This window comes from Aquila chrysaetos, chromosome 3 (genome assembly GCF_900496995.4).
Source record: "Aquila chrysaetos chrysaetos chromosome 3, bAquChr1.4, whole genome shotgun sequence".
Lineage (NCBI taxonomy): Eukaryota > Metazoa > Chordata > Aves > Accipitriformes > Accipitridae > Aquila > Aquila chrysaetos.
The window spans coordinates 67940365-67955355 of record NC_044006.1 but is presented as its reverse complement, the minus strand read 5'-3'; the positions used below and the strand labels follow the sequence as shown (position 1 = coordinate 67955355).

The following is a 14991-nucleotide window of genomic DNA, read 5'->3' as shown; positions in this document are numbered from 1 at the left end:
GATTCACCAGCTCCAGGAATGAAAACCTTTGCTCATCTGTAGATTGTTTTACTGGAACAACTACTGAATCAACAGTTTTGATAATAAAGGTATTTTAGTGATACCCCAAGTTAGCCTCTATGTTAAAAGTGATACTGTTAAAAAGCTCTCCACAGAGAACTCAAAAGCATAATTACATTACTGTGTTTTGCATCTTCCACCAGCTCTTCATGACAAACATTTCTCACATGAGCAATGGGGATAAGATTTTTCCTGCTGCATTTTGAGATACGTATGTGAAATGCTATGTGTGCATCATCTATTTTTAAAACCCTCAGTAAGAACCCAAAGTGCAAAATTAAACCACAGTATGATGTATTGACAAGATGGTGCAGAAGACAGTAGACTTAAAACAGTTAAATGTTTAGGCAGTCTGAGACACTGATGAGCTCTTTTCAAGTTCCATTAAAAAGCAGAATAAAAGGTTTCATAATAACTACCTTAAATTGCAATAGTGATAATTTTTAGGTATTAAGTGTTAATGTTGGCTCATTATTCTCATGAAGGCAAGGCAGAGCTCCCCTCCTAAGCACAGAAGGAACAATCTGCATGTGACCTGCTGACAACTGTTAAAGATGTCAGTCAGGCTCAGCTGCCTTAATAATTAACACAAATAGGTCAAAAAGAGCAAGCAATGTCTTCAGCCTTGACGAGTGACACTATATCAGAATATATCTTTAGCATCTGACTCAAAGAACACTATATGGATCACAAAGACAATTATTTGGTCTTTTCATGAGGTACCATGAACAACTCTGTTAAGAATCTATTATTTTAACTCTTTAAAAAGAAAATAAAAACCTTAAAATGCAAATAAAATATTTTTAGCACGTTATGTTATAAAATACCAAAGAGAAGACAGCAAAAATACACCTTAAAATGAAATACCTGGTTTGCCAGAAAAAAGGCTAAATACTTTTGGACAAGGGACAGTGACAGTCTCTCCAATCTTTGCAGGACGCCAACAGGTGATGTTATCCCAAACTCCAACACATCCTGAAACAAAACCAGCAGTAACAGACTTGAAAGCTCAGTCTGGTCCAAATCATCCTACTGTATTTACCTCATAGAGACTTCCTGGAAGCTTTGGATAAGTAGTTCAAGAAAGACTAGACTCTTTCAAGAAAGTTGCAAAGATGGTATTTCCTATGAAAATGTTAAGGGAATCACAAGAGTCTGCTGATTAACCAGCTTATTTTTAGGTCAGTTAAAACATTGTTTGCAAATGTCTCATTAAAACTATATCATTTTGATGGGATCATGCTAAGAAAAATAAGAAATGCTAAGAAATAACTTCTGAGTATTAATATGGATTATTAACAATTCCAAAATTTTGAGAATCTCTTAATCACAGTCAAAATGAACTTTTTTATCTGCAGTAATAGGCAGATTAAACATCACAAAGAAATATTTAACTAGTTCATTGGACTTGGCATCACAAATACAATGGGAGCACATAATGACTGGAGAATTTTTGGAACAAAGGGCATGGACTTACAAAATCATCTCTCCTAAATTAAATAACAGAGATTTGAACAAAGAATGCTTCAATGTATATTGATTTCAGGAAGGGGGGGGGGGTCATAAAATTTTATAGGCATGTTTTATGGTAGTACTAGTAACAACTTGTTACTAGTAGATAGTAACTACTTGTTACAGCTTTGCCCATGCTGATGTCTATATAAACGTGGCTCAAAAGCAGTATCTTGTGAATGCGCATATATCTTCCTATAGCCTGCTACAGCCACTTGGATCAACCATGCTCTATTTGTTTCAAGGTGTCTACTTATGATGCATGCCTTCTAAGCTAAGTGAAGAGTTCTGAAGGTTTCTGAATATAAACCTTATGAAGAATTAAGAGGACAAAGAAGTAAGGAAATGTTACTCATATTACTCAGTCCAAGTTATTTAAAAAAAAAAATCATGCAAAATTCTGGGCATTTATGTCTTCAAATAAGGCAATTCACACTTGACAATTTAAATTTGTCATTAATGCTAGAGAGAAACAAAACTTTTATCCTACCAGTATTATCTCCATAAGATTATTAGAAAGTATAAGGGACAGTTTATTCCTTTCAGTAGAGAACATGAAATTTGGACTAGGAACTGCTCACATCCATGTATAATACTATTCTTCAGAATATTTATAGTATTAGCAATTCACTATTCATTTACTCCATGTTAGTGAGGTCATACCCAAAATCAAGCCACCTGAGTTAAAGGAAGCTGCAAAAGGAGTATTTATAAGTTCTATATTTGTATTAAACCATCTTAGTGCAATTAAACTTGGACAGCTTGGGTTAACTTAGTGTCTAGCATCCTACTTTCAAAGTTTAAGTTTCTTTCAAAGTACATGTAAACTAGGGAACCCAAGAATGTGTTACAGGACCGGCAGTTGGATTGCCCCTGGGGGTATGTTCTAGCTGCAGCATGAAGCAGAGCCAGTGGCATAGCATTCCCATGGGTCTTGCTTTCCTTTGGAAGACATCTAAGTGTGATAGTTGGGAGGGAGCCTCTGTGCTGTACTAAGAATAGGGTTTGGAGATGAAAAAAGATGAGAGGAGGATTATGGGGTAAATTCTGCATTTGGTCACCAATTCCGTAGAGTCCTCTTTACACAGTTTCACAAGGAAATGCTATTCTCCAGAGTCGTCACTTGTTCATGGGGACTGGGTCTTTCTTCACTCCTCTTAGGATTATACAGCTCTAAATGCAGCATCTGTTCTATATTCAGAAAGATGATGCCAAAAATACGGGATTAGTAATGGGAACACTTCACAAAGTTTATCTGTGTGGGTACATGACATGTAATGCCTTATCCTCCACTGCCTTGTATGTTGTATCAATCTCCAAAGAGGTATGCAAAAAATGTATTAAATGTTCATTACCTCTCACCCTTCCCGCCCCCATACACAGTTCAATGCCTTTTCCAGTCAAGCATCAAAAACCTCCGAAGATGGAGATATCACAATCTCTCTGGGCAACCTGCACACACACAACTTCCTCCATGAAGAATTTTTCTATGCATCTAATTAGGATCTCCCTTGCTGCAGGTTGCTTTGATTGCTTCTTGTTATGTTTCTTGGGGGTTTTTTTCTGTTCACATCTGAGAAGTCTGGCTTCATCTTCTCTGTAAGCCCATTAGGTAGATGAAGACAGCAATCAGATCACTCTTCTCCAAGCTGAACAAACCCAGCTTTCAGTTAGTCATTATATGCTGCATATTCCAGTGCCATCTCCATGCCCTCTGCTGAGCCAATTAATGGCCTTCCTGTACTCAGGAGCCCAAAACTGGACACAGTACTCTGCTGAGATGCAGTCTTACAAGTGCCAAATAGAGACAGACAATTGCTTCTCTTGATCTACCAGTTTGCTAATGTAACACAGTATAGGGTTAAACCTCACCTCCGTAAGGGTGCACTGTTGACTCATGTTTAAATTAATATCTTTCTAAAGCAAACTCCTAAAATGGGTCAGAAGAATTTCATCCTATAAAATGCTTATTTCTTCCCAAGAGAGCCTGAAGCTGTTAATCAAGTTGCAGAATCTAGACTCTAGGTATCTGTATTTACTGCAATCAATCCCATCCTTATTTGCTTAATACTATGTGACTAACCTCAGTTTGTCAAGTTCTCCAGTTACCTGAAGAAGACTAATTGTTCTGGTTCCTTTAGTAACTCTGACTCCTAGCCAATATATCTGACTCCTTCTTTTAGCTTTACCTTAGAGTAAGGGAGACGTACTTAGGACTAGGAACTGTGAGAGTGACATTCTTTTTAGCTGTATTCCACAGTTGGCTGAGAAGTTATTGTTCCCATTGATAATTCAGTCTTTTCAGGTTTCTGGTCCTTACCTCTTCAATGAGTGTTTTTAGCAACTGACTCAGAGTCAGTAATAGTCTCTGAACTCCATAAACACTCCTGTTTTCCCCGATGATCATGCAGAGTTTGTCCTTTCTAGTGTATCTGCCCCTACATCTGGTTCATACATTTCTTTATGAATTAATTAATGAGTTTTCTCTATGCTCCATTTTACCTGTCTACCTTGTACTGCCTTCTAGCACTTGTGGCTTTTCTTTCAGCATTAGTAACGATATCTCTGAGATGATGTTGACTTGGTCATCTGTATATAATTTAAGAGGTCTACATCTGAGCAAGTCATCTTCATAGCCTTTGAAGTCAATGGAACTTAAACATGCCTAGGTGCTTCCTGAGTTGCAGTACTGGATCCAAATCAAGTCCAACTCTCTATGATGTAACACCAGGGCTTATGAAAAGTAAAAGAATGTTTACCTCAGTCAGTTCAGGTCATGCTTCCTTCCCAATTGATTTTAAGCCAGAACAAACATCAACAATGTGACATACAAGTAATCAGAAAGACAAAGAAACTATTTTCTTCATCTGCCAGCACTCAGAACTATAGTGACAAAATGAAACTCTTTTGGCTTTGATGGATGTACTGCCTGAGCCAGCATAAACAAGCCCTGGAGTACACAAGAATAATCAGCATCTTGTGTGACTTCAGACCTTTTTAGTTCATCCCCATTTCCACTAACAAATGACAGCTGAGATGAGTCATTAAAGTGTTCATGCACGCTCATAAAAACTGATGACTTTCACAAATTTTCCCTTTTGTTCAATATACTCTCTGTAAGATGGTGGATTTGCTACAGTAATCCGCAAACAGTTCAGAGGCCTTTATAATTGCTACACTGTTACATGGACTGGGCTAAGGTTTTGCTAAAAAGGCAGCTGTCAGAGCTCCATTAGTAAGTTTTCCACAAAAACCCACAAAACTCTTATTCGAGCTTCAATTACGTGAAATATTAGACAGAAGAACTGAGGTCCAAGTCCTATTCCCACTAAAATTATTCAACACAATTTGTGTCAGATCTTGAAGCTAGCTTGCAGGAAGGAAATCAGTATACAAGTTTTTGACATTCGAAACGTTACAAGTCACTAATGTTTGCTGGGGAATGCATTTCTTACCTCCATTTTTCCTCACTATTTTAGGACTTTACAGGCATCTACAGCACAAAAAGAATGATACTTTTCCAGACTCCTTAAATCAAATAGATGGAGTAACACAAAAGATGTATTTTCTACATCTAGACTGCATTCAAATGCATCAACAATCATGAAAGTGAAACTTGAGCGGCTGTCATCAGAATTCCAAGAACATTAAACCTCAATTTATGTTTATTTACAGGCTTATTTATTATGGTACAGGAAATCTGAGAAAACTGCTGAAATGTCCTGGAGGCTTTTATAGTCACTGAATGACTACAGTGTGCTTCTGAAAATTGGTCTAGGCCCGAATGCTGAAATGATGGTGTTACTAGTGCACTGCTAGAGGCTGCTACAACTGTTAAACAATACACACTTTTCCGGGCTTTCAAATCACACCCTTCCTCATTTCCTCCTCCACTTATTACTACAGATTTTTGACAATATTGCAGTCATATATCTTCTTCTTCTCTTAGCAAAACATACCCTTGTGCAGAGGTGGGACACAATTAACAAGTCCATTCTTCCTACACTTACATCAATTTGTCTCTTCCATCCCAACAACTTTTCTCTATTGTACAGCACAAGCTTAATTGTGCACAATTGAAACTAGCAATTAATTTCCCACTGATCTTGGAAATTCAAGATGTGGCACAGCTGGAGACCTTGGTGAGTCTCACAGGTCTTCAAGTAGATATTGCTCTTTACCCACCATAGTATCCTTTTACAACAACGACATACGCAATATTGTCAGAGGGTGACAGAGAATGATTCACTTCATCCTAAACCACATGAAAATAGGCCTAATTAATTGCTCCCAACAATTGCCTATTTCTCCCCAGTGACTACAGAGAAGCCTACAGTGCTATAAATACACTGTTGGAAAATGAAGGTGCAATAAATGCTGTTAAATGTGTCTCTTTCTGCACATAGAATATCTAACTTGATCAAGCTTGATATTCTCCTCTCTACTCACCTACTCCCTACTACCCTTTGCCCAGCCATTAATTCATTCAGTGTCAGGATTTCTGGACTGTCATCCATCACTGCTGCATTTCATAACATCATTATGTACGCTCTTATTCTCTGGAGGTTTTACCCATTTCCCACATATATAAGCCTGTTTCCTACTGTCTCCAAAGGATATTAATCAAGTAAAACAAAAAACATTTTTATTTTTAGCTTTAAATAAGGTTTTAAGTTTTAGTTCTAGTAACAATTTTACCAATAATTCTATAGAAAATATCTCACAAATAAAATTTAAATAGCTCCAATGTTTACTTCATGTCTGCAATATTCTTTATTTATCATACTTTAAAAAATACTCTGAGTACTCAAAAGTATTCTAATGTACATTTTTATCCTTTTATGTTCATTAATGGATTTAGTCTCTATGTTTGCATCCTGCTTCAATAAATTCTCAAGCCTGGAATGTCTTTGTCCTTTCATGCTGATATGTACACATGTAAAACCAGTCCAGCTCTTGATCTGTCTAACGCCTCAACTTTTTCTGTGCATCTCTGCTACTATACTCTTTACATTCTTCTTTACCTATTAATAAAGCTAGCAAAGGCAAAAAAAGAAAAAAAAAAAAAAAGGTTCTTCATCCCTATTTCTATGGTGTCTAGAAGAACGCTCCTGCACCCTACATATAACAATCTGTTTTCAACCTCTTAATTTGCATCACTTATTTCTCTGGTGTGTCATTTGCAGCATATGCAAGGAAACAATCAATCTTGCCAGAAAACCTTTGCTCAATGACTTGCTCAAAAGTGTGTCACTCCTTTACTGCTCTTCCCTCCTGTTCCTCCAGGTGATATTGCAGATGCTATTCTTAGCTAGTTTCAATGAGATCACTTTATGAGAATGTTTGGTCTTTAATGCTTATGATGCATTTGCAGATACTTCATAATGAAAGGAAACATAACAAACTATAAACTACATTTTGTCTCTCATTTTTTTCAGCTTACCTAAGTATTGCCACCACATTCATCACATTGCTGAGATCCAGTCTTTGAGCAACAAGTTTGCTTACCTACATGTGCTTCTTCATCTATAAAAATGTGTAACACGCTGGGTTTGTACTGCAGTTTTGTTTATATACACATTTTATCCACATATTAACCACTAGGTGGCACTTTGCATTTGGATTTTAAAAATTCCCAATTCAAAGAGAGGTTTAGCATTTTTTAAACTGTCTAGGCGTGCATGATACATGAAACAAAGAGAGAGTGCCTTGAAAATCAGCCAGAAAGTTGTCAGCTAGTCTGGGGTTTATATTTCGAACAGGGAAACATTTTGATTTTTGTACTTAACTTGACAAAGCTGAAGCAATCTCACCTCTTATGGGCAATGTTTTCTAGACCGTAGGTCTGAACGCCACATCATGTAATTTAGGCTGCAGGAGCATTTATGAACATATACGGACTGAAATTCTTTCTGTATTTTCACACAAGTAATAAGAAAGAAAGGAAAAGGAGGGGCTAGGGAAATAGCAAGCTAGCAAATGGGAAGCAAAGCAGACACACAGCAGAACTGCTTCAAGCGGTAACAGGAGTAAGACAGTAGCAAAAATGCTGTTACTTCAAGATACTTTGCTGAAGTTATTTGCCGTCTACGTTTGTCAGGGCCCTGAGTGCACTAAGAGGCCTCAACGGCCCTGACGAGCCTCACGGCCCTGCCCAGGGTCCCATCTAAGCTCAGGTCTGGGCCTTTAGCGATGCTGTGGGCGCACCTGACTTCAGCTTCGTCACAGCAGTGCCCGTGCCCGCCTCCGCCCGGGCCCCGACCCACCACTATGGCCCTGCCCGGCCATCCCGGGGCTGTGTCCGACCCCGGTTCCCTGCACCAGGCCAGATCCTGGCCCCACACCTGCAGGCTAATGCCCCCAGCTGTCCCTACCCCAGGGAGGTTCCCGATGCTGCCCATGGCTGCCCTCCGGCTGCCTTGGCTGGGGGTGGGACGGGATCTGCCTGCCAGGCCCTGCCTGCCCAGGGGCCCCCAAACCCTCTCCCCCAGGAGCTGACAGTCTGCCATCATGTGAAAATGCAAACACCGGCTGCAAAATGGCCACGAAGCGGCTCCAATACGCCCATGTTGAACCAAAGCACTGATGTGAAACCGTGCAGTGTATGCAAGCCCTGATTATTCAGAAATACTGAGGAAATGCGAATGTAAACTTTTTTAATTACCCGCACAACAAAAACTACACAGCAAGTAGAATTTTGGAAATCTACAGTACACATCAGATTTAACTAGCTAAACAGAATGACGAAACCAATAGAGTTTACCTCATATTCACCTAAAATGTTTGCAGTTCATAGGTTTTCAAAAGCCAGTCCTATTACCAGGAATGGCAAAAATACTGAGATTTCTAGGGGATTACTGGCTTTTCACTAAATGAAACATTTCAGAAGAAATCCCTTATTTCCCTTCTGAAGAATAGTTTCCCATCAGATAATCAAAAATCTATAGGCCAATTTTATATTTTAATGTAATTTACGTATTTTTAGGGTTCTGTAAGGAAATATGAAGTTGCCAGCTAAAACCTTGGAAGAAAGCCCTCTGAAAAAGAAGGGTGAATACATTGCCATCCAAATTTTCCATGACGTAAATCCTGCTTCCCAATTACTCCAAATGTTCTTTGGACACAAGAGCATTTGGTTTTGTATGACTGGACAGCACTCTAATCTTACCGTAAGAACACCATTTTCTATTACACTGCAAAGATATTCATGGATGTATGGTCAAAGCTGTAAGAGGTACCTTCATCTCTGTGTTGCCCCAATGTAGACACGCTGTACATTCTTCAAAAAATACCAATAAATACCAATCTCCCCACCTCCATATAAACCGCACCACAAAATATTAAAAGTCTCGGTAAAGTATTGGGACCATATACTTCTGTTAGTTTGGATTATGTCTAACCCATGTGCTATTTGTTGTATTAGCTGGAGCTTTTTTAGTGTTTTGGTATTCAAGATTGCTTTCTCGTGGTATTTGAACTTTGGATGTCATGGAGAGCAGACTGCCATGGCCACAGCTGTCTTTATCAGGACTCAAGTGCAAAACTATGCAGGGCAGTATTTCTTTCAGAATCTTCTGAAAAACACAATAAATTCACTTATGGCTGTCCACTTTCCTTTTTCAGGGCTCCAAATGCCATTTATTAATGTCTACTGCTGAATTTCTATTTATGTTTTGGGGGGGTGGAAATTTCAGACCTTCAAAATTGTAGAATGTATCTGTGGCCACATGTTGCCTCTCTTCTTTCCAAAAAAGTTCGTTATTGTCACTCTTAGCAACCTTTATTATGTGAGATTTTTGAATAAGGCTGACCAGGACATTTTCTTGGTCTTCACCATTTATTTCCTGTTGGTTATTTTTCAGTAGGCAACTCCTTTCATCCAAGGTTCTTTCTCACCTATCGCTCAGCCTCCTCAAAAGATGAGCCAGCTCTGCCTCTCTTCTGGCCTCAAATAATTAAGTATAGCTTCCACAAAGCCCAGACAGTCAACTCCATAAGGATGATCAGTTTTATGTGGTGTCATTAATGATGACACTTCAATTAATGGCAGCCAAAACAAACATTCAAAGCAGCCCCTTCAGCTCCCCTCATAAGAAAATGTGTGAACCAGAAAGTAGCAATATGCCTGTACTACAGCTAGAAAAGCAGCAGCACAGGGGTTCAAGAAAGCTAAAGTTGTCCTCTCAAGAGCTACTGGTGCTGCATGAAATGAAGTTCCATAATCCAACCATCTCATTTAATTCTACTTTTAATGCTACCTCAGATAACTCTAAGCAACACAGCAGTCTGAACTACTGACTCATTTTACAGACAAAATAGCTGCACCCCCCCCCCCCCCCCCCAAAAAAAACCTGATGGAAGACCTTGGTAAGATTGGGAGGATTAAGAAAGGGGGAACCTTAAGCAGATTCCTTTTCACATAACAAAAGAAAGGCCTCATCTGGCTTTGTGTAAGTGTCCTGTTTACTGATGGGGAGGAGAGAGTGATCGTCAGGTTGGCTTAGTTATACTCACAGTCAGGCCTTTTGCGCGATACAGAGATGTGTGTGTCTGTCTATGTGTGGGTTTGGAATGCAAAATAGGCACCTTTCTTACTGGAGAAATAACCTTAAAAGCTTAACCTTAACCTTGCTTTAAATTTATGAATAAGTAAGAGTATCATTTTGGTAGTCCTGTCTGTTTTAATTTCCCATTACTAGCTGCATTATAAAGCCTCTCTGAGAGGTTTATGAAATTCTTTCCAAAGCCATTTCTCTTTCCGTCTACATCCCTTCCTCAAAGTTAAGATGTTGTATCTAAAATTAAAAATGTTGTCTGGCATATGGGTCTCACAAAAACACATTTTGGAAAGCAAGAGCTGAAAAGACTCATTTAACTGTGCAGCCACTCAGTCCAAAATGAATAAAAAAGACTAGCCCCTAGACTTCACTTTTTCATTATGAAATCTTTTTAGAACTTTTTGTTGTAGAACCCTGTTATAAAGTCTACTGACTGAGTTTTAACATTTTTTATTTCACTTTTCATTTAAAGGTGAACAGAAATGTGTCAATTTGTTTATAAGGAAAAATTCTAAATACTGAACAAAGACAGAAATTTGCAGTGAGCCAATTTTTATGTATTTTCACTTTTATTGGGAGCTTTCTACTTTTTGTAAGACAAGCCATGGGTAGTAAATAAAAAATAAATTAGTCGTTTTCCATATGGACCTCAAAATCTGTAGCTATTATGAGCTATTTAGAGTGCAATTTATCTGCCCTCCAACAACAAGTACCCCCAAAAAATCCTCTCTTAGGCTTCCAGCTAAGGTGCATCCATACCTCAGGTGTCAAATTATAGGAAGAAAGAAGAAAACAAATGCAGACAGAATCTAATGCAGTCTTCATAAAATAAACAACTAGATTTGCTAGAGAGCACTATAGTGAGGAAGGCACTGCCACAGATCTTTGGAGAGTGACTTTCTTCCCTAAATGGAGTATAATGCTCTCCACTAATGGATGAGTATGTGCTAATGCCTGAAAATCCCCAAAGGGTGCAAAGCAGGAGGTCCGGATGTCAAACAGTTTGATATTGGCAAATAAGCAGAATTTAGACAAACTGGGTCCTGTGGTTTTAATATATCCTTAGCATTGTTCAAAGGATATTTACACTGTATTTATACAGTGCTTCCTTGCAAAACACACCATTGCTTTATTAAGCCATGAAGTAAGCAAGTCCTTCGTAGACTTCATGGTCAGTGATTTTAGGTGCACTACAAAAACTACTCGGTGAAATTCTTCAGCCCATGTTATGAGGCAGCTTAGGTAAGATGACTATAAGATCATTTTATTATGTAAAAAAAAAAAATAAATACCACAATAATCTTTAAATCTTTCCTTTATGTCTCCCTAACTGGGAGCTGAGAAGTATTAGCTAAGGTAATCAATACATAATTGCCATCTAGGTCAAAGGAGAAACTGTCTGTCCCATAAAAATTGGATCCTTGAAAATTCAGTAGCTGTGCATGCCAGCCAAATTCTGCAGCATGTTACATAGAGGTGTGAAGGTTTCTCAGGTGCCCAAGAAGTTAATGAAAAAATTCCCACTGATTTTGATAATGGAGGCCCAAGCCTCCAGTGGAAAATCTCAGTGAAACTTTATTTCCAAATTCGAGAGAGGACCTTCACTAGATTTCATTACAGCTTTTGTTAGGCAGGTAGCACATACTAAAGTTAGAAAAGCACGACAAGAGCTGTATAACCATCTTTCCCATTCTGGAAAAAGTAAAATAGGATTTGTGAATTTATTGTAATGAATTATGTTTCAAATGTACTACAAATTTTAGGTGTGGAGTTAGGCCTTGGACTAGTTCCAGCTTGCCAATTTTCATTAGTAATTCTTCTTTATCAGCAGTCAGAGTATCACTGTGACAATCTGCAAGTCTCCACTCAAAACACTACTTCCATCTTTGTATGAATACAGAGAGTTTATTAGGAAAATAAGGACACATAAAGAATGGGTATTTTTGGAAATGCAAATGTGTGTATTTAACATAGGCTCTTCTGAACAGGTTCTTGGTAAACATACCTATAACATTAAGCATAGGATAAATTTTCCTATAACATTAAGCATACAGTTTGTAAGAGTTCATTAGCACAGGGGCTTTATTCCAGTCTCCTACAAAATGGATATTCCCTTAGTTTCAGCCAGGCATTCAATTAAATGTATAAATCCTTCCACTGCTGTTTTATCACTACATGCAGGGCTGAATCAACACCATCAGACATACTGTCTCCTTCGAAGACATGAAGTTCTTGCACAGCAATTTGCCTTCAGGAGGCACCCCTCTTCCAGTGAAAAGAGGCTGTGAAGAAAATATTGACAGAAAACTTCGTTCTTCCCCTAGGGAACCCAAAATAAAACTGGTGTGCATCACAAGGATACCCTTGGAGCAGCCCAGCATCTGGATCACAGAAGTGGATCTTGAAGAAAGCTTGACTTTCAAAGGCATATAATAGCTAATAGCGAATTTATTAATTCAAGATTTAATTCATTAAGCTGAGCTAGCAATTATTTCTCCATCTGGCTTCACACCAGTATTATTTATGTAACAGCCACCTCTCTTCACCACTCATATAAATAAAAAAATCTAAATGTAGATGAATTATTCCAGTAAGATTTTGCTTGGAGAGATATCCATGTAAATTACTCACTGTCATTGTAATTTTTCTAATTACTGATCTGGAATAATGAAAAGGAGAAATTACAGTAAAATACAAACTGCTGATGATCCTTTTAATTATATTATTGTATACAAATTGATATTAAGAGTATGCACTGAGGGAGTTACACATTTAAATCACGAAGAGAGATGGAGACAGCGTCATGAGTTGGGACTCATGTTTATGCTCAAAGGGCACTGCAGATGGCAGGTCCCTGAGGTACCATAATCATCTTCAGAGTGCATTCAAAACAGACAGAATATGAAAAACCAAATACACTATGTATCACCTAGTTCAGCCAAAGGAAAACAACTGCACTGCAAGAGCTGTAGCATTGCAAGGAGCCCAGTTATTCTGAGATGATACATACCTGGACTACCACATCAAAAGGCAGGACACCGATGAGGCTTAGGGCTTTGTAGAACTAATTTGAAATTAAATACTTCCAGCCATTTAAAGATCATTTAACAACAGAAATTTAACGATTAGTTTTAGATGTAGCATTACTTTGTAAAAATCAAAATTGTATTTTGAACAGAAAAATGTCCGGTTACCTTTGTATCTAAAATTTATTTCCCCTTTATCTAAGTCGCACTGAAAGCCCGTCCTTCCTTTCAGTACTTTACATGTTACCAGAGGAGTGCTGGGCAGGAAACGTATGCAAATGAAGCACTCCAAGAAGCACTTTTACCTTTTCACCAGCATGTGTGTAGAGACTGCTTTCTGCTCACAAGTTCTGGCACACGGTTTAGAAAAGGTAACTAATCATAAAACATTAATACCTTTCTCATTAAAAAATATATAAATTAATAAATACACACTTCCAACTTTCCTAAAAAGCCAAAAACTTTTAACCAAGTTCTGCCCTAGCTACTTTAATGTTACAGATTTGCTTTTTACTTGGCTGTCTGGATTTATCTGTCGCCTTTGTATTTTTCTTGCTGAACAAATGGCTTTATCAGCAGCTCCAACTTACAAGAAAATGTAATTTTTTATAATCTTACGTTCTACTCACATGAAAATATAGCAAGGAAATCTAGTAAAATCTAAAATTAAAAAAATAATAAACTACATCTCCTTCTTCTTTCGTCTATTAAATTACAATTGGCCATATCAGTATCTATATATTTCTCTTCCTATGTAGAAAGAAAATAAAGTAACAGAGAGAATTTGGTTTTTGAATGTAACACTGTACAGTTTTTCCTTTGCATGACTCTGTGGTACTCTGGGTGTGAATCTGATCTTCTATCTGAAACATCTTCTGCCTGGGAAACCCAGAGATCATTCCCGCCACTAGTACTTTACTTTCAACCATAGCTAGAGAGAGATGCTTGGATCCAAGGCTTTCGACTTTTCGTCAGACTTGTTCTTTCTGCTGGTCCTGCCATCACCAGCCTGCAGCTTCTCTGCCGGTCAGAAAACACTAGCAGCAACAGCTTAAAACATGAGAATGCATTTGCTCCCATCTAGTGTCCCACCCAGTGTGTGCCTAGCATCTGGCACACCTCTCACAACATGCTTGCTGCAGCTGTACCTTTAATGCAAAATCTGCACGAATTCTAAAATACATAAAATTATAAGCACAGGGCAACTGCAACCGCAACAGCAAAGAAGGTAAAGGGAGAAAATCTTGAATACTCCAGCTGCCTCTACCTTACAGCTTATCTTTTCTTACCTTTGTAGTCCACTGGCTTTGCATTCTTTAGAAGTTCCATGCACCTTGTTTCCTCCTTGTGAATCTCCAGCTGAAATCTGCATTCTGGATGAACACCATTCACCTGTGTCAAATTAACAAACAGGCCTGGGTCTTGAAAGAGGAATTAAAATGCTTTATGAAGGATGCAGCTACCAATAATGAAAGCCACAACTTTAACTGGCACTGGTTTTGTCCAAGTATGTGCTAGGCATTTTACAGAGACAGTCACTGCCCATTTTAGCTTCTCACACATTGGCTTTTCAAAACAAAATGTTAAAATAATCTACCAGAGCATTCGCTAGCTCCTTCCTGTAGCATTTCAAGGCCAATTGTCATTTACAAGAAAATATTTCACTTTCTAGTGCATTTACCAATATTGTTTCATGTGACTTTTTCCTCCAGAAAAACTATGAGTTAAACTGAAGCAGGAAAGTAAACACATTTGCTTTTTTTGCTTTTGTAGTAAGTTAGGAAGCTGAAAGTTTAATACGAATCCCAGAACATGAAAACTGATCAAACTGCATT

The 14991-nt window shown here is 38.1% G+C and overlaps 1 protein-coding gene across 2 annotated transcripts in view; it reads right to left on the bottom strand.

Moving 5' to 3' along the window:
* Positions 1 to 14991, bottom strand: part of VIPR2 (vasoactive intestinal peptide receptor 2) — a 66091-nt gene that overhangs the window by 47644 nt on the left and 3456 nt on the right. For both annotated transcript variants that reach the window (XM_041122605.1, XM_030009037.2), the window contains exons 2-3: positions 14446 to 14548; positions 928 to 1035 (exon numbers count right to left, since the gene is read on the bottom strand). In XM_041122605.1, coding sequence (XP_040978539.1) covers positions 928 to 1035; positions 14446 to 14548 — 211 coding nt within the window. The remainder of the gene's footprint in view (positions 1 to 927; positions 1036 to 14445; positions 14549 to 14991) is intronic.